We start from the raw sequence: 25188 nt of genomic DNA, 5'->3' as shown, positions 1-25188 counted from the left end.
CGTGCTTTGTGACTCTAAGATTCAAACTTTATTTTGTGGCAAAGCTAGGCATGACCTTGGGAAATAAGATATTCCAAATAATAGTTACTTTCATATCATCAAAAGTGTGCTATAATTACATGGAACATTAACTTACTGGCAAAACATTAGATCTTCAAATTCATTTTGTCAATGACTTCATTAAAGCTAATTTAACTAATCAATTGCCATTAAATGGCTCCACAAAGCATGGTCTTAATAAAGTTACATCAAACAAATTGCACTAATAAAATTCTAAATGCTGGAATGAGCTGTTGCTCATCAGTGTAACTAACTTCAATAATACTCAAGCATTAGCAAGAGACACAGTTCAACGACATGGTCAGTCAAGAATGGGATCAAATTTCCTCCAATGTTAAGAGGAACAATCACTCCTGCAGCAAAGGTGGGAAACTCGGAAGTATCAAGAGGAACCTGGGGTCAAATATCTTCCTTCGACATATGGCAGAAACCAAATGTTTCTACTCATGATAGTAATACTGAGTCTCACCTTGCAGCTTTGAATCATTTGCTGTTGGGTGGCAGGGTTCTTGTTGGACGAAGCAGCATTCTGTGCAGCTGCAATTGTCTGTGTAGCTGCAGCTGCAGCCTGTTTTGCTGCATTCTGGAAAAAATAAGTAACATCGTAAATAAAATTTCAATTTCTCTCCACAACAGCTACTTTTGATATAAGCGGAGTGGTTAGGTAACCACAGCAATTCTAGAGTAAAATTAAAGACTTGATAGTTCTCCAGATGTGGTGGATGGTATAAAACGCAAATATCCTTTGCCTGCCACCATGGTCTTTATAGCCAAAGCAAGAGCTGGCAGGAGTGGACCATGCAGGTCCCCAATGCCACATGGGTCAAAGTAGATAAGAATACATTTTGCAAACCTGAGTGTACAGTTGGTGAGCCAGTGGATACTTCAACACTAATCTCACAGCATCAGGTCTGCATCTCATGCCAACATTTCATTTTTAGACCCATCAAAATCCAAATTTGCAAATGGCATCTGCAGAATTTGTACTAAAACATTGACCTTTAGGCTTGGCATCCTTTCAGCAATTATATAATTACTAAGTTACCAAATCACAATTGCAAGCTCATTGAATAAATGGGATTGCATTAACATTTTAAATGTTATTACGATAGAGTGTGTGCCAGCTATGCTGTATACCAATTAATTCCCCTCCACCACCCCAGCGAGCTCGGTTCCATCACATAGAACTGGAACACCATCTTTCACTTGTTTTGCTGACGCACTGAAACCAACGGGATATTGCTGCCCAGCAAGGTTGATGTGAGATATTGCAGCACAAACCAAAACAAAGACTATTCTGGCTCAAATGTCCTTGATCAGTTTTTGCATTTAACAACTAAGCATCTTAAACTAAACCTTGAGATAACCAAGTTTAATAGACAATACACAATAGGTGCAGGAGTAGGTCATTTGGCCATTCGAGCCAGCACCGCCATTCATTGCGATCATGGTTGATCATCTACAATCAGTACCCCGTTCCTGCCTTCTCCCCATATCCCCTGACTCCGCTATCTTTAAGAGCCCTATCTAGCTCTCTTTTGAAAGTATCCAGAGAACCGGCTTCCACCGCCCTCTGAGGCAGAGAATTCCACACTCACAACTCTCTGTGTGTAAAAGTGTTTCCTCATCTCCGTTCTAAATGTCTTACCTCTTATTCTTAAACTGTGGCCCCTGGTTCTGGACTCCCCCAACATTGGGAACATGTTTCCTGCCTCTAGCGTGTCCAAACGCTTAATAATCTTATGTTTCAATAAAATCCCCTCTCATCCGTCTAAACTCCAGAATATACAAGCCCAGCCGCTCCATTCTCTCAACAAACGAGTCCTGCCATGCCGGGAATTAACCTTGTAAACCTATCCCTCAATAGCACTCCCTCAATAGCAAAAATGCCCTTCCTCAAATTAGGGGACCAAAACTGCACACAATACTCCAGGTGTGGTCTCACTAGGGCCCTATACAACTGCAGAAGGACCTCTTTGTTCCTATACTTAACCCCTCTTGTTATGAAGGCCAACATGCCATTCGCTTTCTTCACTGCCTGCTGTACCTGCATGCTTACTTTCACAGACTGATGAACAAGGACTCCCAGATCTCATTGTACCTCCCCTTTTCCCAACTTGATCCCATTTTGATAAAAATCTGCCTTCCTGTTTTTGCTACCAAAGTGGATAACCTCACATTTATCCACATTAAACTGCATCTGGTATTTTGTTGGTTCACATGCTTGATCAATGGTGTTTTATCATTAATGTTTTATTATTATGAATGTTTAGTGTTTTCTGAGTCATTCGTAACTGTCACTATGTCATGTTGTTACTTGTGGGTGGAGCACCAAGGCAAATTCCTTGTATGTGAATACTTGGCCAATAAACTTACTTACTTACTTATTCCCAGAAATACCTGCCATTGCTGTTCCACTGTCATCCCTGCTAGTGTATCTTTCCAGTCAACTTTGCCAGCTCCTCCCTCATGGCTCCAGTCCCCTTTGTTCAACTGCAACTTGGAAGCCTCCGATTTACCCATCTCCTTCTCAAATTGGAGATTAAAACTTACCATATTATGGTCAGTACCTCCTAATGGCTCCTTTACCTCGAGTTTCAAATCCGGTTCATTACACAACATTAAATCCAGAATTGCCTTCTCCCTGGTAGGCTCCAGTACAAGCTGCTCTAAGAATCCTTCACGGAGACACTCCACAAACTCTCTTTCTTGGGGTCCAATACCAACCTGATTTTCCTAGTCTACCTGCATGTTGAAATCTCCCATAACAACCGTAGCATTACCTTTACAACATGCCAATTTTAGCTCTTGATTCAACTTGCACCCTATATTCAGGCTACTGTTTGGGGGCCTGTAGATGTCCCATTAGGATCTTTTTACCCTTACAATTCCTTAGTCCTATCCATACTGACTCCACATCTCCTGTTTCAATATCACCCCTTGCAAGGGACTTAATTTATTTCCTCAACCAACAGGGCTACCCCACCCCCTCTGCCAACCTGTCTGTCTTTTCGATAGGAGGTATACCCTTGAATATTAATTTCCCAGCCCTGGTCCTCTTGCAGCCATGTCTCTGGAATTCCCACAACATCACACTTGCCAATTTCTAACTGAGCCTCAAGCTCGTCCACTTTATTTCTTATTGAATATCCTCAGCTTGTTGTTGAAATCTGCAGGCAACTACTCCCAGAACTCTTTATATTCGATACCCACCTCTAGTTTATGCACTAATTTCTTCTTAATGGCATTCTGTGCTGCAATATTGGTTGCTATGCGCAAACCTTCGGCAGCTTCTCGCAACCTCTGCTGCTGTTCCTCGCTGTCAGGATTAGCTGCTGCACCCTAAAAACAATTGAACTCCATGAGGGTTTATGGAATTAATGTCAATGCAAAATCATGTCTTAACATTTTGTCAATGGACAATAACCAAGTAGCAATAACAGTCAAAATAAAATCTGACACGACATTTATAAAAAGGTTAGATTTTCCAATTCTGTTCATTTGAAGCTTTTAAAAATAATTTATAGTATAACCATTAAAAATATATGCCTTCATTTCAAAGTTCACTTTTCAATTTAGAGATAAAAGTTCATTCTGTAATATTCCTTTGATAATACTGAAAAGGGAAAATTGTTTTTCCCAAATGTGCGTATAATATAAATGCAAGTCGCTCCTTTTCAAGCAAGTCCTGCCTTTTAGGATAAAGGATGGCTTTTCAGCATTGAACATCTCGATAATTTGCAGAATTCAAACAGAAACCCGTTTCCTTAAGATGTTACTTAGGAAGGGACAGTGTGGCCTATTGCACACGGCGTTGTATATTGGCGTTTGATGTGGTGTCACAGCAGATTGCGGGTTCCAGCCCTGTTACAGTTGTTTAAGACTGTCAAAACCTTATTCCCCCGGGTTGAAAATGTCAAGTCTATAAGGTATATTTTTGAGGCAAAAGGGACAGAGTATAAAGGGGATGTGCAGGGAAAACCTTTTACACAGAGAGTAATAGGTACCTGGAACACGCTGCTGAGAGTGGTCATGGAAACGGATGTGATAATGGCATTTAAGAGGTTTTTGGATAGGCACATGGATATGCAGGGAATTGAGTGATGGGACACCTGCAAGGCAGATGAGACCAGTTTATCTTGGCATTATGCTTGGTGCAGACAGTACGTGCCAAAGGCCTGTTCCTGTGCTGTACAGTTCTATGTTTACCTTGTTAAATATATCACATGCATTCAAGCATTTTCCCTCCAACTCAGAAGGTTATAAACAATAGTAATGCATAATTCACTGCAATGAGGTTGAAATTATTCCTCGAGTTTGTAAGTAGTTAGTAGTAAACTTTATCTAAGTGAGACTTCAGTATGCATATGGCCAAAAACATCAGCTGATGTACAGCGTTATCTCAAACAAAGCTCAGAGCTTCAGGTTAACTAATCAACATATTGACCCAAGATAGACACTAAATGCTGGAGTAACTCAGCAGGTCAGGCAGCATCTTGGGAGAAATTAGGTGATGTTTTGTGTCCAGACCCTTCTCCAGAGATGCTGTCTGACCTACTGAGCAACTCCAGCATTTTGTGTCGAACTTTGTGTAAACTAGCATCTGCAGTCCTTGACCCAGACAGGAAGTAGATGTATGCATCATAAACACTAATATGGTTATCAGTCATGTGCACAGTTTAAACATTACCCATGAAAAACATTTGAATGTTATGACTTGAGCTCCTTATATGGAAGTAACAGCAGTCATACAATCTGTTCATGGGTACATTTTGTGATGACAATATTGTGCACACATACTTAATTGTAGCCTGTATGAAGGAGAAAAGCACAACATAATAAGCAATGTCATTAAAAATGAATATGGGCTGATGTCAAATTGAGTGTATTTGTAAACAAGTATAAAAAGCATCCAAGATACTTTTGTCAAGGACTAGAAGAAGATAGGTTTAGAGGGATATGGGGCAAACACAGGTAGGTGGCTCTAGTGTAGATGGGGCATGTTGGTCAGTGTGAGCAAGTTGGGCTAAAGGGCCTGTTTCCATGCTGTATGACACAAATGATTTTTAAAAAAAAATGCAACATTACCTTTGCAGCTTCCACCATCCTGGCTGTGGCATCAGCCAATAGTTTAGCTGCAGAGAGCAGTTTTCGAGAATTCTCAAGATCAGATTCACCTTCAGCATCAGCTTTGATAGCATTGACCAAGTCTGAAGTGGCTTGAGCCAGAATTCTAGCTTGTCTCACCATCTCACCTATTTTGGGGGAAGAGGTTGCATATATCAATATTCCAAACAAATGTTCTGTTGTATTTTCATGTTTGTATGTCAGCCTTGATCTTGTTGATGTGTTTGTTTCAGAATGTGTTTGGCATGGGTTTAAGGGGTAAACACCAAACAGCTTTCTGAACTTTTTTTTTAAATCGATCTTGATCATTGGGCAAATTTAATAGTTGTTGAAAGATCCAATATGTCCATTAAATTTCACGAGCTGTTTTATCTAAGCAAGTAAAATAATTTAGTGTCTTTGCTTGAGGGATTGATAATTAATCGAAATGGCCTCATTTTTTAGGGAACGGGGGTTCCCCTCTCCCATCTCCCTCGTTCATGTCTCCTTGGTACCCCGCAACTCCGCCCTTGCTCCCCCTCCCCCTAGTCGCTACAGAGACAGTTCCCCTAGTCCTTACCTTTCAACCATTCAGCCATCGCATACAACACATAATCCTCCAACATTTTCACCATCTCCAATGGGATCCCACCACTAGTCACATCTTCCCATCTCCACCCCTTTCCGTCTTCCACAGAGACCGTTCCTTCTGCAACTCCCTGGTTAACTCATCCTTTCTACCCAAACCACCCCCTCCGCAGGTACCTTCCCCTGCAACCGCAGGAGATGCAACACCTGACCCTATACCTCCTCCCTCGACTCTGTCCAGGGACCCTGACAGTCCTTTCAGGTTAGGCAGAGGTTCACTTGCACCTCTTCCAACCTTATCTACTGTATCCGTAGTTCAAGATGTGGACTCGTACATCGGCTAGACCAAACATAGACTGGGCGATCGTTTCGCTGAAATCTTCGCTCAGTCCATCTGGACCTACCTGATCTCCCGGTGGCTAACAATTTTAATTCTCCTTCCCATTCCCACACTGACCTTTCTGTCCTAGGTCTCTCCATTGTCAGAATGAGGCCAAATGCAAATTGGAGGAACAGCATCTCATATTTCGCTTGGGCAGCTTACAGCCCAGTGGTATGACTATTAATTTATCTAACTTCAAGTAACCCCGGCATTCCCTCTCTCTCCATCCCTCCCCCACCCATCGCACCAGCTTCTCGTTTTCATCCAACAGCTAACCCGTTTCCTTTATCATCATTAGTTTTTTGCATATCTCATTCATTGATCTTTATCTCTCTACACATCGTCAATATCTTTTGTTTCCCTTATCCCTAACTAGTCTGAAGGGTCTCGACCCGAAACGTCACCCATTCCTTGTCTCCAGAGATACTCCCTGTCCAGCTTTTTGTATCCATCTTCAATAATTAACCAGAGATTAGCTGAATGGTTAAGAATGAACAGTTTAGTTTAGAAATACAGACCTTTCGGCCCACCGAGTCCTCACCGACCGGTGATCCCCACACACTAATGCAAGTTGTACATACACTCGGGACAATTTACAATTATGCCAAGCCAATTAACCTACAAACCTGTACGTCTCTGGGAGAGTGGGCGGAAACCAGAGATCCTGGAGAAAACCCACGCAGGTCACGGGGAGAACATACAAACTCCGTACAATCAAGCACCTGCATTCAAGATCAAACCCAGGTCTCTGGCGCTGTAAAACAGCAACTCTACTGCTGCACCACCGTGCCGCTCTCTAGTTGAATCAGGCAGTTAGTTATTCAATCCTTGACATGCTTAATTATAGATGATTTTAGCTGGGGAAGGAACTGAAGAAGCCACAGTGCACATTGACAACTAAAGGTTAGGTAGCATGGGGAAAGGTCATCTAGTTATACTTGGCCTGGCCATCAAAGAGCCACCCCGGATAAAAAGAGCACATGGTGCATTGCTCATGGAGCATAATTGTCATTGATAAAGCTGACTTTATAAGAACGGCAATTGAGAAAGCTAAGCATGTTTCAGTCAATGGAACTGAACCTCAGCACTAAGACAAAACCTCCAGATGATGTGCAAAGTTGAGAGGGAGAGAATTAAAAAGTCATTTAACTTGCTCATGGAGAAATATTTGTGTCCGATGCAATATTTGGTAACTTATAAGTAATATTAGAAAGTTTAAAAAATAATTCCCTTTTTCTATTCAAGGTTAACCAATTATAGAAAACGGAACCATTTTCATGCAGTATTCATTCTGCGTTAGCATATACTGTATGCATGTGTCAGCAAGTATACCACTTTTCTTACCAGCATCACCCATGGAGCTGAAAATGTTTTCCGTCACATTTAGAATGGTGTCTGTCGCCTGATCATAACGTCCCGATGGATGCCCTCCAGAGCCGTACAGCTTAATGTGCTGCAACAGATCGTTGAGGGCCTGTGACACAGCCGTGGCTGCCACACCAACCTGCTTCAGCAACAGCTCATCAGTAGTTGCAGCTTGCGAGGCCTCCACACACCCCTCCACTGATTTTGCCACCAGCTTTCCAGCTTCAATCAGCTGTTCCTGGCAGACAGGGGAGCTGATAGTCGGAGCCACTACCTACAATGAATCAAAGTGGAAAAGTACTTTAAATTATTACAGGCTTTGTCAAAAAGTGAATTTGATTCAAAACAAATCAAAACACCTGTTTGAAAGGGAAAATCATAGAAGGTTACATTATGTACGGGTCCAAATTCTGCTAGCATTTTCAGTTTAGTTTAATGTCACGTGTACCGAGGTATGCAATTCTTAAGGGGTTGAACAGGCTAGATGCAGGAAGATTGTTCCCAATGATGGGGAAGTCCAGGACAAGGGGGTCACAGTTTAAGGATAAAGTGGAAATCCTTTAGGACCGAGATGAGAAAAAAAAAAATTCACACAGAGAGTGGTGAATCTCTGGAACTCTCTGCCACAGAAGGTAGTTGAGGCCAGTACATTAGCTATATTTAAGAAGGAGTTAGATGTGGCCCTTGTGGCTAAAGGGATCAGGGGGCATGGAGAGAAGGCAGGTACAGGATACCGAGTTGGATGATCAGCCATGATCATATTGAATGGCGGTGCAGGCTCGAAGGGCCGAATGGCCTACTCCTGCACCTATTTTCTATGTTTCTATGTACAGTGAAAAGCTTTTATTGCATGCTATCTCATCAGCAGAAAGACAACACATGTTTACAATCCAGCCATTGCAGTGTATAGATACATGATAAGGGAATAACGTCCAGTGCAAGGAAAAACCAGTAAAGTCCGATCTCCCAGAGCTGCAGACATTTATCATTGTAAGTGCTTGTGGATTACAGTGAGCCCATCTAATCAGTGCAACTTCCAATCTAGCTGGCTGGCCCCCATTACCAATTTCCTGATAATGCTTCTCCCAACAGTAGAGCAGGAACTTAGCAGGGAATTTCAGATCAAGTTGGAACCATGACACGATTTCCATGTTAGTCATTTCAAAGATGTTTTTGAATTGTCTCAAGAAAGTAAGAATACCTTTCCACTACATGTTCATTTTAATATTTTCACTTTAAACTTAAGTATCATTAGGTGATTTTATTTTTCTTAAAGTTTATTTGAATAATTAAATAATTCTAATAGCCAGGAGCATTGCGAAGTACTCAAAACCTATGTGAAACAATCAGTAAAGCAGAGATGTACAATGCCATCTGCTAAATATTTTCCATATGATTTTCATGGCATGCACTTGTTCCAGGTCTTGCAGAGCACAAGGGCCTCAAACAGTGGCATTGATAGTTCTTAGAAACATAGAAATTAGGTGCAGGAGTAGGCCATTCGGCCCTTCGAGCCTGCACCACCCATTCAATATGATCATGGCTGATCATCCAACTCAGTATCCCGTACCTGCCTTCTCTCCATACCCCCTGATCCCCTTAGCCACAAGGGCCACATCTAACTCCCTCTTAAATATAGCCAATGAACTGGCCTCAACTACCCTCTGTGGCAGAGAGTTCCAGAGATTCACCACTCTCTGTGTGAAAAAAGTTCTTCTCATCTCGGTTTTAAAGGATTTCCCCCTTATCCTTAAGCTGTGACCCCTTGTCCTGGACTTCCCTAACATCGGGAACAATCTTCCTGCATCTAGCCTGTCCAACCCCTTAAGAATTTTGTAAGTTTCTATAAGATCCCCCCTCAATCTCCTAACAACAGTACAGGTCCATAAGACGCAGGAGCCCGCAGGAGCCCATCGAGTCTCGACCGTGGCTGATCTACTATTGCCTCTCATTCCCTTCTCCTGCCTTCTCACTGTAATCGTTAATGCCCTTACTAATCAATCTCCACTTTAAAAATAGCCAATGACTTGGCCTTCACCCCCGTCTGTGGCAATGAATTCCATAGATTCACCACACTTTGGCTCAAGAAATTTCTCCTCATCATCCTAAAAGTACATCCTTTTATGCTGAGGCTGTGCCCTCTGGTCCTCGACTCTCACCATCCACTCCATCCAGGCCTTTCATTATTTGCTCCACCAGAAGAATCCATTATTCTTGTCATAGGTTAGTAATATAAACTTCTACAATAGATGCAGATGAAAAGAATTTCACTTCCTCCAAAAAAGCAATGCTACAAAACAGACGGAAACTAATTGGACATTTATTCCAAACGCTTACCTTGGTGCAAGCGACAAGCTGTGAGGTGGAAAGTGCGCACTGCGTTGCAGCTGCAATGACACGGTTCTGTAACACTGAATCCCCTGTCTTCTGAGCCACATTCTTCGCCTTCAGGACCAAAGCTGCTGCTGCATTCGCGACAGCTTTGGCCAGTTGCATGAGCATGTCCTATAAACAGTGAGAAATGAAAGGTAATAGAATGCTCCAATTCTCGCCATTTTTGAAATAATCCAATTTGGTGGAAAATTTATTTGGGATATAACTTGGGCTTCTTGTGTTACAATTTCTAAGTAATTGTTCATATTTTCTAGCTTAATACATTTATATCTGCAATCATCCAAAAATTAGAAACCGATAATTATTGGAATATTATTATCATCCAATGTTATTGGATAATTATTAATGATAGCAGTAGTTTAACACATCAGGTATTGAAAAGCACAGTCTTGTTCTCATGGCACCAAGTAATCACGTTTGTTCCACTACAACTCATCACTAATGAATAGAACAGCAGGATTACTTGACAATAAGCCCAGGCAGCTCTCCCAACATTTAAATTATGTAAGAATTAATTCTAACTCTAGTCTGAGAATTTAAAATCAAACCTAATTCCATGATGAACAGAACTGCTTTTCTAGAAAATGGATGGGTGGTATAAAAAACATTAAAGTATCTATTTATTTGATACAAATTTACTCCAACAATCACTTTGCACTTATCCCATCATGTATGTTTCTGTGAAGTCTCGCTACTGGCAAGTAAACTGAGCTGGCTCATTTAGTATAAATGAGATGGATTCATTAGGCAAGTGGCTGCAAGACAAGATTTAAGAATTGAAAAGTTTGGGTGATTTATTTTGCTCACTTTGACCATGATATCCAACATCATGGTGAGAACACAGGAACTCTGAAGCTAACTTCCATGAATGTGTATGAAGGAAAGTCGCATTGCTTTATTAGCAAATTCTTGTCCCATAGTCTAATCCATACGTTGTCCACTGAGTAAATCTCAGGCGATATGTCAAGAATAATGCTTGTCTAGAATTTGTTGGTTGATTTATAGCACTTGGTATTTGCTTTACACAAACTTCACCACGTCTCTCTTTACCTTCTATGTACCCTGTTGAAAATGGGCAGCACAGACACAGTACAGGCCCCTATGGCCCACCTCCTGCATGCCAACCTTGATGCGTATCAATGTCAATCCCATTTGTCTGTATTCGATTCAAAACCCTCTCCCCTTTCCTATCCGTCCTAATGTTTTTGTAAACATTGTTGTATCTGCCTCTGGCAGTTCATTTCAGCCAATCACAATCCTTTTTGTGAAAAATTTACCTCAAAGATCCCCTTTAAATTTCTTCCCTACCACCTTAACCCGATGCCCTCTGGCTCTAGACTTCCTTACCATGGGAAGAATGATTCTGGCACTCTAGGCCACTCATAATTTTTATATTCCAATTTATATTTAATGTTCCAGTGAGAAAAAACACAAGCCTATCTAATTCATTCACTCATTCATTCCTTCATTGTTGAAAACATTAGCGACGCAGTGGTGCTGGTTTCTGACGGGCACGGTGACGGACGCACCACACATCTCTGTCCTCCATGCAGCTGGCAAACTCCTCTTTTGTCTCTACACATGTGTCTTCCATCAACGTCTTCAGCATCGTCTTGATTGTCCGTCCCGGGGTCACGTCTTCCATGGGTGGCTTCCCACAGCACAACCTTGTTTGCTGGCATTTATGGGTGGCGATGGCAGTGACCAGCAACCAGATCATTCTTCTCGACCTGATCTTCTCGCTCAGGGGTGGAATCTCCCCATAGAGCAGGGAGTTGGTGATGTGATCCCTCTAACTGACATTTTGAACTTTTCTGAGCATTCGGGTGTAGGTACCATCAAGAGACTTGGACAGTGCTCGAGTGAGAAGTCCATGGCTCAGACCCGTTCAATAATATGGTCTCTACAGTTGCATGGAAAAATCTCAGACATCCAAGACGTCCAGATTTTCCCCATGTTATTGAGGAGGGCTTTCCATGCAAGCGCTTTCCAGACCTTGATGTCATTCTCCGAGCTCTGCATTCTCGTTCTCAGGTACTTGAAGTCCTCCACTTTCTAGAAAGATGCACCGCCACTTGTCTAATCTGTCCCGATAACTACAACCCTCCATTTAAGGCAATGTCAGTGTAAATCTCCTCTGCAATCTCCATTGCCAACACATCCTTCTTGTTGACACAAGGAACTGCAGATGTTGCTTTACAAAAATGGACAAAGTGCTGGTGTGCCCGAGCAGGTTTGGCAGCATCTCAGGAGAAAATGAATTGGCCATGTTTTGGGTCAGGACCTTCCTTCAGACTGATTATAGTGGGGAAGAGTTGGAAGCAAGGTGTGTGTGGAACATCCTTCTTTTACACTGCAACCAGAATTGTACAAGCGGTTGAACCAATGTTTTGTACAGATGCAAAATTACATTTCAACCCTTATATTCAAGGCTTCAGCTTATGAAAGCAAGCTTTCCAAATGAAATTTTCACTACTCTATCCAACTGTGTCAGGGAACTTTGTACTTGCAACCCCAGGTCTCTGCACATCAACGTTCCCAAGATGCCTGCTATTTACTCGTTATGTCCTACAAACTTCATTACTGTTTTCAGTTCCATTTGCTACTATTTTGCCCAACTTCCCAGTTGATCTAAGTGTCCTGGTGCATCCTTATAAAACGTTCCTCACTATCAAGGACGCAATCAGTTATTGTGTTGTCTGCAACCTTAATCTCATTATCATCCAAGTCATTTATATTACCATGGTCCCATTGCTGATCCTTGCATTACACAAGATAAGTGCTGGAGAGTGTTGTAGTGCAGGGGGATCTAGGAGTACAAATGCATTGAGTCAGAAAAGTGGATATAGTGGTGAAGGTGGTGTTTACAATGTTGTCCTTCATCAGTCACTGAATTGAGTATAGAACTTGGGATGTATTATTATGCAGTTGTAAAAGATATTGGTGAGGCTGGGCTTGGAGCACAGTGTTTAGATTTGCTCACTCTACCATATAATATTTCCCATTAAGCTGGAAAGAGTGCAGGGACGATTTACAAGTATGTTGTTTGGACTCAAGGACCTGAGCAATTGGGGGAGATTGTGGGGGTGTTGTGTGTGTGGGGGGGGGGGGGGGGGGGGGGACAAGGACGTTATTCCTTGAAGTGCAGAAGGCTGAGGGGTGTTCATATAGAGTTGTATGAAATCATAAGGGAAATAGAAAGGGTAAATGTACAGAGACTTTTCCCTAGGCCAGAGGCCATAGATTTATGGTGAGAGGGGAAAATATTAACAAGAATGCAAGGGCCATATACACAGAAGCAGGGAGGTATATGGATCAAGCTGCCAGAGCAGGTAGTTAAGAAGGGTACAATAACACATTTAAAAGACATTTACACAAATACATGGATAGGAAAAGGTTCAAAAGGATATGGGCAAATAGGATTAGCTTAGGTGGGACATCTTGTTTCGCTTGGACAACTTTGCGACTAAGAGTGTTTCAGTGCTGCATGACTATGACTTGTTACAGACTTCTAGTGAGAAAAACATCCCTTCTCCTCCAATCATCAAGCCATTGTTGGACCCAGTGCACCAACATGCCTCAGATCATGTGCCTTAACCTTCTGGATTGCACCTTCTGCATAGTGACCTTCTACTGTCTTACTAAAGTCTATGTAAACCACATCTACTGGCCTACATCTACTGGAGGGTGGCCACGGTGGCACACAGTAGAATTGCTGCCTTATAGCGCTTGCAGCTCCAGAGACCCCGGTTCAATCCCGACTACGGGTGCTGTCTGTACGGAGTTTGCATGTTCTCCCCGTGACCGCGTGGGTTTTCTCCGAGATCTTTAGTTTCCTCCCACACTCCAAAGATGTACAGATATGTAGGTTAATTGGCTTGGTATATGTGTAAATTGTCCCTCGTGTGTGTCGGGTAGTGTTGATGTGCGGGGATCGCTGGTCGGTGCGAACTCGGTGGTCTGAAGGGGCCTATTTCCGCGCTGTATCTCTAAACTAAACTACTGCTCAGCTTTCATCACTTTTCAGCACTACCTTGAATCTTTCAGCCATTTTAATGTTCTCATTGTCTGGCATTCCTCAGTTTGTTAACCTATAAATTTTACTGATTGAACAGATGTTGGTTCCAGCATGACATCTCATATCTTTGCCACTGCCAGTAAATCAGCCTAATGGTGCAGGAATTACACTCAGCATTTGCTTGAGATGCACTGCTTCAGCAGGTTTCACACCATTATGGAAATAAAATTCGACAGATACTGATAATGACACAATTTTCTAACCAGAATAATATGAATAACTATGTTGATTCTGATGTAGCGTATATGCACAGGTTGAATGAATTTGAACTTGCCCAATGTTTTATTCTCTCCATATTCTTTGATAACCATTATCAATCCAGTTTTTCTGTCAGGCACACAAGCTCGTTTATTAATAGTAGGATGGGATCATTGCAAAGTAATTTCATTAAAATTTTTAAATGAATCAGTTATACAATCACTGAGATTTAATCGCATTTATAATTTGATTGTATATTTGGATTTGATAAAAGATTGCATTAAATTGGATAATTCATACGAAATGGCTGAATAAACCTCATTTACCAATCTGTGCGGACTGGGCGATAAACTCCTCATTGTGTATTTTTGTGAACCTATAGGAAACTATGCAAGAGGATTTATAAAATTCCAACAGAATGTTATCACATCAACATGCTGAATGTACAAATGTTTAATAAGCACATTTAGAGATGGAGAGATGAGCATGTACCTGGAACCGTGGATCAGCATCATTTTCCCCAATCTGCTGGAGAAGTTCACCACTCGTCTGCCCGACCGCACCGGCAGCAGTTAGCAGGACCTGCCGAGGCTTAAACACAACATCAACATCACATTTCTGCCTCTGATTAAAACACAACCTCGACAATATTCAACCAGCTCCAAATATAATCGAGAACTACACACGAGTGGACGCTATAAAAGTTTACCTTTTACCATATCAATTGTACACATCTTTAGCACTTTACAATGATGGGCGACTTAAACAAGCTCCTTTTTAAATAATTCATGAGGTAAATTTGATCAGAAGACTAAATAATTAATCAACTTCTGTTTTGCAGCATTTCTATAGAAAGCAATAGTAGACCAATTGGAAATTTGGATGAGTAATTGTAAATTCTGTCAGTAAAGTGACTGCAGTGTTGACTCTCTGCCACATTCTGGAGAAGGCAATTACTTAGATGTCCTTTAGTTGTGCTCTGTAGTGATGTCTTTCAAGTTGTGGAAGATGTACACAATCCTGCTAATTATTTTTTTTTGTTTTGCAGCTTCCGAGATGGCAAATTACATTAGCCATTGAGATTCTTACTAAATGGGAATGCCATAATTATGCAGCTCAATGCTTGGAATAAATTGATAACTATCTACCTCAGCAGTAGCTGGCTGAGCAGTCTTCAACAAGTCTGAGACAGCACAAGCCAGGTTCTTAGTAGCTTTCAGTAGCTCCTGCCCATTTGTACCCTCATCCTCCATTAGAGCCGCCAACAGTTTGACACCTTTCGACATCTCGGTTAAATTTGAAGAGATGGTTGTAACTGCACATCCAACTGCTGAGTAGTCTGTGTCGAGGGGATCACCTGAAACATGAAATCGATTTTAAAGTTAGCAATATCATAACTTGGATTGAAAAATAGGATTTGTTCAGCCCACCCAGTCTGTAAATGTGCAGCTTTTTTTTGGGGCTAAATTCTTGGATTTAACTCCAACACTGGTCTTTCCACAGCCTTGACCACTCTACTGATATCACCATCCACAATTCCCCTTACTCCCAGCCACTTCTTCCCCAAGCCAATACATGTTAAAGTGCAGGACTGAGAGATAGTCATTCATTTAAGAATTTACAAAATTATTAAAACTTGAAATTATAAATGTACAAATGTAACAGAAAGGCAATGGAATGTCTAATCTTAAGATAATTATTGCCATACTCATAGTGTGTCATGGAGTCAATCATACAGCATTGAAACAAGCCCTTTGTCCCAACATTCTCACGCCAAATAACATGCCCCATCTAGTACCCACCTACACTAGCACCGCCTGCTTGCGTTTGACCCGTATGCCTCTAAACTTTTTCTTTCCATGTACCAGTCAGCTCATTCCATATACCTACCACCCTTTGTGTAAAAAGAATAGCCTCTCAAGTTCCTATTAAATCTTTCCCCTCTCATCTTAAACCTCTGTCCTCTGGTTCTTGATTCTTATATAGAAAATCAGTTGCATATTGTATATAAGGAGGGTAAATATTCACAGTACACATTGTCATCATATAGAAAGTAGATTAATGTAGTTCCAGTTTTCGTCTGGACACATTTACGTTTACTCTGTTACCAACGTGTAATAGATACTGTGCTTTACGATAAATCCCTAGAATACACCGGGGAGCCTTGAGGTTTTGAATATGAACTCAATAAATCAATACAGATCAAGAGCAAGAAAAGAACATAAATAACTAGCCAAAGTAAGATTATTTCAACTGGGGCAGAAGGAAAATAGAAGGGGTTGCAGGCATAGTATTGGGGAAGGGCGAGGGGCAGCTGTATACCATGGCAAGTGTCCTGTCACAAACGGCTCGTGCAATACGTGCAAGAGCATGTTTGTCATTTAACATTAAATAAGATGTCAGGGGTTTAAACTTGTTTATTTAAAACTTACTTCTGGGTCAGAGACGCTAACAATCATCTACATTTTAAAAGTGCATTCTTAATACTCTACATCCATTTTTTAAATCTATTCTTTCACCCCTCTCTATATAGGTGAAAACTCCTACTGCAGCAGGAATTCGAAAATTACATGTGGAGTATAAAATGAAGTGCGTCGCAAATAGAACTTTACAATAGGTCACGTGCAGCAGTGCTGAATTTGTCAGTTCACATTTTCAAAGAATTTTATCCCATGAATAAAGATTCTGTGATCAAATGTTTAGTGTTTCAAAATTGTTCATCTCAAATTTACCAGGTTTCACATATTCTGGATTGAAATTTATAATTTCGACATACCAGCTGTGAGGTTGACAACTGTTGCTGTGCCTGCAGTAATTGCATCAACCTGCGAATGAATCTCGTGTTTGGATTCGTCCATTTTATTTTTTCTCCATGCTTTTGAGGCCTAAAGTACAAAATCAATAAAACTACATTAAATTAAAATCCTCCAAAATGTTGATCTCAATCTGGGAATATCACCTGGAACAGAATTAGTGCAGTACAATGAGTGGTTTTTATAAGCCACCTTTTTAGTGTGAAATTCGCCAACCCACTCATGGAACAATGCAGGGCTTTCTGCAGATGTAGTTTAGTTTAGTTCAGAGATACAGTGTGGAAACAGGCCCTTCGACACACCAAGTCCACAACACCTGTTCACACTAGTTCCATGTTATCCCACGTTCTCATCCGCTCCCTACACACTAGCCCAATTAACCTACACACCTGCACATCTTTGGGATATGGGAGAAAACCAGAACACCCATCCCCTATAGCTCAGACCCTCATGGTCCTGGCAACATCCTCATAAATCGTCTGTGTACTTTTTCCAGCTTAACTAATCCTTCCTACAGCAGGGTAGAATATCTTGGACGACTGTAACAAAACATCCCAACCTCTATATGCAATACTCTATCAGATGAAGGCCAATGTAACAAAATACTTCTTGACCACCCTATCTACCTGTGACCCTACTTTCAAGGAACTATGTACCTGTACTCCTGGATCTCTCTGCTCCACAACACTCCCCAGGACCCTGCTATTCACTGCACAGCTAATCAAGATCCCGCTGCAATTTTTGATAACTATTTTCATTGTCTAGGGTGCCAACTGTTTTAATGTCATCTGATAACTATAATCCACAAACAGCAATGGGCCCAGCAATGATCCCTGAAACAAACCACCAGTCAACTATCTAAAAAACCACCATCACCCTCCGCTTTCATCCATGAAGCCAATTCTCTATCCAGTCAACTAGTTTTCCCTGGATCTCATGTGACCTAACCTTCCAGAGCGGCCTACCATGTGGAATCCGATTAAATGCCTTGCTGAAGTCCATGTAGACAATGTCAACAGCTTTGTCGTCGGCAACCTTTTGGTTAAAAAACCTCAGATTTGTAAGACATGAACTCCCAGGTACTAATCCATGCGGACTATCCCTAAGTAACCCCTGTCTATCCAAATCCATATACATTTTGTCCCTCAGAAACCTTCCCAGTAACGTACCTACTACCACAGATGCTATGCTCTTGGGTCAATAATTCCCAGGCTTTTCCTTGCAATCCTTAAACATTGTGCACAACATTAGCCACTGTTCAGTCTACTGGCATCTCATCCGTGTCTAATGATAATTCATATATCACAGCCAGGGTGCTTGCAATTTCTTCTTCAGTTTCTCAGTGCCTCAAATATCCCTGATCAGAAACAGGATATTTAACCACCTTCATACACGTTAGGATGTCCAGCACCTCCTTGACTGCAATGCGAACAGTCCTCAAGACATCTTTATTAACTGTCCCAAGTTTCCCAGTCTTACACCACAGTAAGAGCAGAGGAGAAATACTTAGTGAAGACCTTGCCTGTTTCCTGTAATGGACCAGAGATGGCCACTTTGGTTTCTGAGGGGCCCTATTCTCTCTCTGGTTACTGCATTTTCCCTTCATGTACTTTGGTTTTGAAACTATGATTCTGGCTGATTTTAAATGGTTCTGTCTATGGTTTAGATGAAGCATTTAATAATTGAGATAGAGCATTTGTGTACCAAAGCAGAACCGAGGCAGGTGAGAAATTGGAGGTCCGTATGCAAGGTGATGAAAGATAGTTCAGTCGACAGGATAGGCAGGAGCATGGCAGTGAGTGAGAAGTACTGTTGGAGTCAATTGCATTTATTTCAATGCAAAAAGCCTGATGGGCAAGGCGGATGAAATCGGGGCGCGAATAGGTACGTGCAACTGGGATGTCGTAGCCATGGTTAAGAGAGGGACAGACAGGCAGCTTAATTTCCAGGGTACAGGTGCTACAGGTGAGATGGAGGCGAAGGTAAAAGAGGAGGGGTGTTGCTTTATCAAGTAAGGTGAATGTGCAGTAGTCCAAGTTGACATTACTGATGGCTTGTCCAGTGAGGCTACACGAGTGCAGCTGATAAATAAAAAAGGGATGATCACCTTGTTAGGTGTGTACCAGATGCCCTCAAATAGGCAATGGGAATTAGAAGAACAAATACGTCAGGAGATTGCAGGTTGCTGCAAAACATATAGGGTTGTCATAGGAGGAGATTTTAACTTTCCCAATATAGACTGGGGCTGTCACAGTGCCAAGGACTTAAACGGGGTGGAATTTATCAAATGTGTTCAGGAAAGTTTCCTCAGGCAATATGTAGAGGTCCCACAAGGGAGAAGGCAAAGCTGGATCTACTCATTGGAAATTGGCATGGGCAAATGACTAAAGTGTCCATGGGTGAGCCTTTTGGGACCATTGACCCCAGGTCTATTAGCTTTAAAATACTTATGGATAAGGACAGGGTGGGCCCACAAGTTAAAATTCTGAATTGGGGCAAGGCCAATATTCCTGGTATTAGACAGAAATTGGGGCCCTGGTCAGGAAAAAGGAAGTGTGTATAGGCAACTGGGATCAAGAGCATCCCTGGTGGAGTTTTGGGAACTGTGAAGCACACTGTGGCGACACAAAACAGGAGGTCAAAAAGGGGCAAGAGATGGCCCTGGCAGAAAATATTAAATATTATCCAAAGAATGTTTGAGTTTCAAATCCATGCTGTTTCTCTAAACTAAATATCCATTCAACTACACTTTTATAGTTGGGTTTTCTTCGGTGTACATAGTTGTTTTTACAGACTCAAATCACATTCTTGTTGTTTAGCTAGCTGTGTTATTCATAATTGTCTTACAGCATCATGTCCAAGGGGTGGCAAGGCATCAACGTCATCCAAACTAGCTTGTGCTTGCTGCACGGCTTGCATGCTGGAATTAATAGTTCCCATGAGAGCTTGCTGTGCAGATGTCTGAAAGAAAGAGAGACATTGTTAAAAAAAAGATCTCAATGTTAATCTTACTGAGAACTTTCTAAAGATTCTGCAACAGTCAAATTATTTTAGGTTTTTTTTGCACAAAAGGTGGTGATTTTCAAAAGTTTGTTCAATAAAACTCAAGTCTTCCTACATCCTAACTGCATCTCTACTAGACTAAAACTATTAATAAAAACAATGAAATAAGAGTTTAATTGCCATATGTACCAAAAATCAGAATAATTACATTTCTACTTGTAGCAGCATTAGCAGGTCTGTAAACATAGTACTCATGGAAAACATAATAAACACAAAACTTCAATCATTGTTTTTTTAGTCACCCTTCTTTAGTCAGAAGGTGGTGAATCAGTAGAATTCTTTGCCACATTAGGCTGTGGAGGCCAAGTCAGTGGATATGTTTAAGGCAGAGATAGGTTGATTCTTGATTAGTACGAGTGTCAGAGGTTATGTGGAGAAGGCAGGAGAACGGCGTTAGGAGGGAGAGATAGATCAGCCATGATTGAATGGCGGAGTAGACTTGATGGGTCAAATGGCCTAATTCTTCTCCTAACATTTATGATCTTATGAAATTAAAAACTCCAATATTGGTGCTAAAAAAAGGCAAGTCCTTAGTGCAACCAAGACTGTTCATAGTGTAGTTTGTGCTTGTAGTGTCCAAGAACATGATGGTTGCTGGGTTCAAACAGTATTTGAAACTGGAGGTCATACTCCAGTGAGCTAAAGCGAACCAACGATCCAAAATAGGTGTTTGTATTGCTGCTACCATCCATGGTTACAACCTGGTCACCATTAGCATTCCTCATACATGCACTAAAAGATATTTATGGGTCACAGGTAAGCATTTTATTTCACTGAATAACCAACCATACCGTCTGAAAAACCAACATTTCCAATTAAATAACGATTCACTGAAAATTCAAAATAATTTTCAAGTCGATGGCATCTCTCACACCTGTCAACTGCATTGATCAAGAATGTAGAAAGTTGTGACCACTGCCCAGTCCATCATCGGCTCTGACCTCCCCAACATCGAAGGGATCTATCCCAGTCGCTGCCTCAAAAGGCTGCCAGCATCATCAAGGACCCACACATTCCTGGCCACACACTCATCTCTCCACTGCCATCAGGTAGAAGGTACAGGAGCCTGAAACCTGGTACATCCAGGTTCATGAACATCTTCTTCCCCACAGCCATCAGGCTATTAAACTCGCCATCATACAAACTCTGAACTATAACAGGCAATTGCACTTTATCTGCTTATTTTATGTGTATACATGTGGTCTATGCTATATAGATACATGGAACTGTTCTGTATTTATGCTTACGATATTTTGTTGTGCTGCAGCAAGCAAGAATTTCATTGTCCTATCTGGGACACATGACAATAAACTCTCTTGACTTGACTTGACCATCAAGTGGGGCAGTCTCGCCAGCAGCTCTGTCCTTTCATTCTTTTTGTTATTTTTAGTCTGTCGAAAAGTTTGTTTCTGGAGGTCTTTTAGTATTTTTTATCGGGGGGGGGGAAACTGTTTTCCTCAGTCACTACCTGGTCGAGGATGCCTCTTTCCTCCGAGTCACATCTTCGCCCCCTCTCACGACCTACCATCTGGATTGGCGCGGCCTTTCCTGGTGAACAAGAGGAGACCGGCCAGAGCTTCAGCAGCGGCGCAGCACTGGATACCATCGCGTTTTATTGGGGATCGCCGTGGAGCTCCGGAGGGCCAGCCGACTTTAACACTGTGGAGCTGTGGTCTGCGGAGCTTCCAGCCGCGGGCACTGACTTTAACATAGCGGAGGCCTGGGATCCTTGCCGGGGTCGCCAGCATTGAATCTCCGCCCAGCTCGGCCTGTGGGCTTCGGGAGCCGTGGTCTTCAGTAGAAAGCGGCCAATTCGGTACTTCAGGCCGCTGAGAGTGTTCTCCGTTCCGACGCCGGAGCTCCATCATCCCGGCGAGTGGGCCTGAAACATCGGGCCGCCGTTCCGGCGACTGCGGAGGCCTCAATAGGCCCCCGACCACAGGTGAACAAGAGGAAGAGGACTGAACTTTGTTGCCTCCCCTCACAGTGGGAAACGTTGATTCCTCTGTGTGGGGATGTTTTATGTTTTATGTATTATCTGTTGTGTTTATCTTATTTTTGTGCTGCATGGTAACTCAAATTTCACTGCACCATTTGGTGTATGTGACAATAAATGTCCTTTGTCCTTTGTCCATATTTCATGTTTGCAGGCAGGGTAGGTTTGGGATCCACAACCCAAGGCTTTTATTGGTTCTACAGGCCAAACAAGCCTGCAAGAACAACCTCTTTTATTATCCGCTTCAAAGGATCAGACCTTATTTGCATCGAGAGAGGCAACCAGAGGTTGCTGTGAAGAAAGAAGGGGGTAGGCATAAAAGGGCTATGCTTCAATTAAATGTTTTGAACTTAATTGATTCGCTTGACAACAACTTTTCACATTATTGTTTCCTCCCAATTGCAAACACAAATGAACTCATTACATATGTACAAATGAACTGCAGAGGCTGATATATATCCAAGATAGACACAAAGTGCTGGAGTAACTCTGCGGGTCAGGCGCATCTCTGGAGAAAAAGGTTGGGTGACGTTTCGGGTTAACTCAATCAATCGTCAATAAATCCAGGGTACACAAAAATGCTGGAGAAACTCAGCGGGTGCAGGAGCATCTATGGAGTGAAGGAAATAGGCGACGTTTCGGGCCGAAACCCTTCTTCAGACTGATAGGGGGTGGGGGGGGAGAAGCAAGAAAAAAGGGAGGAGGAGGAGCCCGAGGGCGGGAGGATGGGAGGAGACAGCTCGATGGTTATGGAAGGGGAGGAGACGGCAAGGGCTAGCAAAACTGGGAGAATTCAACGTTCATGCCATCCGTACGCAAGCAACCCAGGCGGAATACGAGGTGCTGTTCCTCCAATTTCCGTTGTTGCTCACTCTGGCAATGGAGGAGACCCAGGACAGAGAGGTCGGAATGGGAATGGGAGGGGGAGTTGAAGTGCTGAGCCACCGGGAGTTCAGGTAGGTTATTGCGGACTGAGTGGAGGTGTTCGGCGAAACGATCGCCCAACCTCCGCTTAGTCTCCCCGATGTAAATCAGCTGACATCTAGAGCAGCGGATGCAGTAGATGAGGTTGGAGGAGATACAGGTGAACCTTTGTCGCAGCTGGAACGACTGCTTGGTTCCTTGAATGGAGTCGAGGGGGGAGGTGAAGGGACAGGTGTTGCATTTCTTGCGGTTGCAACGGAAAGTGCCCGGGGAGGGGGTGGTACGGGAGGGGAAGGGAAGAATTGACAAGGGAGTTGCGGAGGGAGCGGTCTTTGTGGAAGGCAGACATGGGGGGAGATGGGAAGATGTGGCGAGTGGTGGGGTCACGTTGGAGGTGGCGGAAATGGCGGAGGATTATTTGTTGTATTTGCCGGCTGGTGGGGTGAAAGGTGAGGACTAGGGGGACTCTGCCCTTATTGCGAGTACGGGGATGGGGAGGGAGAGCAGTGTTGCGGGGTATGGATGAGACCCTGGTGCGAGCCTCATCTATGGTGGCGGAGGGGAATCCCCGTTCCCTGAAGAACGAGGACATTTCCAATGCCCTGGTGTGGAACGTCTCATCCTGGGAGCAGATGTGGCGTAGGCGGAGGAATTGGGAGTAGGGGATGGAGTCTTTACAGGGGGCAGGGTGGGAAGAAGTGTAGTCCAGATAGCCATGTGAGTCAGTTGGGTTGTAGTGTATGCCGGTCAGAAGTCTGTCCCCTGCGATGGAGATGGTGAGGTCAAGGAATGGTAGGGAAGTGTTGGAAATGGTCCACGTGTATTGGAGTGCCGGATGGAAGTTGGTGGTGAAGTGGATGAAGTCAGTCAGTTGTGTGTAGGTGCAGGTGGCCCCAAAGCAGTCGTCAATGTAACGGAGGTAGCGGTCAGGGATGGGGCCCTGGTACGTATTGAACAAGGATTGTTCAACGTACCCGACAAAGAGGCAGGCGTAGCTGGGGCCCATGCGTGTGCCCATAGCTATGCCTTGTGTTTGGAGGAAATGGGAGGAGTCAAACGTAAAGTTGTTGAGGGTGAGGACCAACTCCGCTAGGCGGAGGAGGGTGTCAGTGGCTGGGTATAGGTTGCTCCTCTGGTCGAGGAAGAATCGGAGGGGTTTGAGGCCATCCTGGTGGGGGGATGGGGGTGTAGAGTGACTGGACATCCATGGTGAAGATGAGGGGGTGAGGGCCTAGAGAGTCGAATGCATGGAGGCGGCGGAGAATGTCTGAGGTGTCTAGAACATAGGTGGGAAGGGATTTGACCAAGGGGGATAGTATGCAGTCAAGGTATGTGGAGATGAGTTCGGTGGGGCACGAACAGGCAGAGACAATGGGTCTACTGGGAGAGCCGGGTTTGTGGATTTTGGGGAGAAGGTAAAAACGGGAAAAGATGAGGTTGGAAGCTTGGTCGGGCAGGGCGTGGGAATTGATGAAGTCGGTGATGGTGCAAGATATGGTGGCCTGGCGCTCGTCAGTGGGGTCATGGTCCAAGGGTAAGTAGGAGGAGGTGTCCGAGAGTTGGCGCGTGGCCTCAGCTTTGTAGAGATCGACGTGCCAGACTACCACGGCACCTCCCTTGTCGGCTGGTTTGATAACCCAATCAATCCATAAATGAATCCAATCTTCTTCAGTCTGAAGAAGGGCCCGACCCAAAACATCAACCATGTTTTTTATCCAGAGATGCTCCCTGACCTTCTGTGTTACTCCAGCATTTTGTGTCTATCTTTGAACTCATTGGATTTCTGCAGCCAGAATGTAATGGATCTGAACAGTCGGGCTTACTCCTCAGTATTATTACAACATTTCCTCAATGGTCATCAATAAATGCTCATTTAAAATAGTTCTTCTGCAGTTTTAAAAAGTTGAATAAAATCACTTGTATTTATGTGGCAGTTATGGTGACCAATATTGCACACGTATCTTTAGTTGAAACTTGAAATCTTCATTCAGTAAGTAAGGTATCATACCAGCGGAGGCATGTGTCCTCTGTGCATTTGTCCACTGGTCACTTGCTGCTGGGCTGCTGGCATTGTCCCAACCTGGAAGTTCTCAGGGCCCCCGGCACCAGGACGCATTATTGCAGGTAATGCTACAGACCCATGCTCCATTTTCCCAGTTCTGTTGAACTGTTGCTGCATAATGGTAGACCTGGGAAAGGTTATGAAACATGATCAAACATG

At 43.0% G+C, this 25188-nt stretch overlaps 1 protein-coding gene across 1 annotated transcript in view; it reads right to left on the bottom strand.

The window, feature by feature from the left end:
* The window catches only part of LOC129695700 (talin-1-like), a 232274-nt gene that overhangs the window by 81511 nt on the left and 125575 nt on the right, over window positions 1-25188 (bottom strand). Inside the window, 10 exon segments of the mRNA XM_055632894.1 lie at window positions 530-643; window positions 3274-3402; window positions 5149-5315; window positions 7481-7775; window positions 9839-10006; window positions 14664-14762; window positions 15320-15528; window positions 16948-17056; window positions 19832-19945; window positions 24976-25156. Of these exon segments, the coding sequence (XP_055488869.1) occupies window positions 530-643; window positions 3274-3402; window positions 5149-5315; window positions 7481-7775; window positions 9839-10006; window positions 14664-14762; window positions 15320-15528; window positions 16948-17056; window positions 19832-19945; window positions 24976-25156 (1585 nt within the window).

This window comes from Leucoraja erinacea, chromosome 1 (genome assembly GCF_028641065.1).
Source record: "Leucoraja erinacea ecotype New England chromosome 1, Leri_hhj_1, whole genome shotgun sequence".
Classification (NCBI taxonomy): Eukaryota; Metazoa; Chordata; class Chondrichthyes; order Rajiformes; family Rajidae; genus Leucoraja; species Leucoraja erinaceus.
Note: the sequence above shows the minus strand (reverse complement) of the source record. Positions and strands in the feature narration are given on the sequence as shown.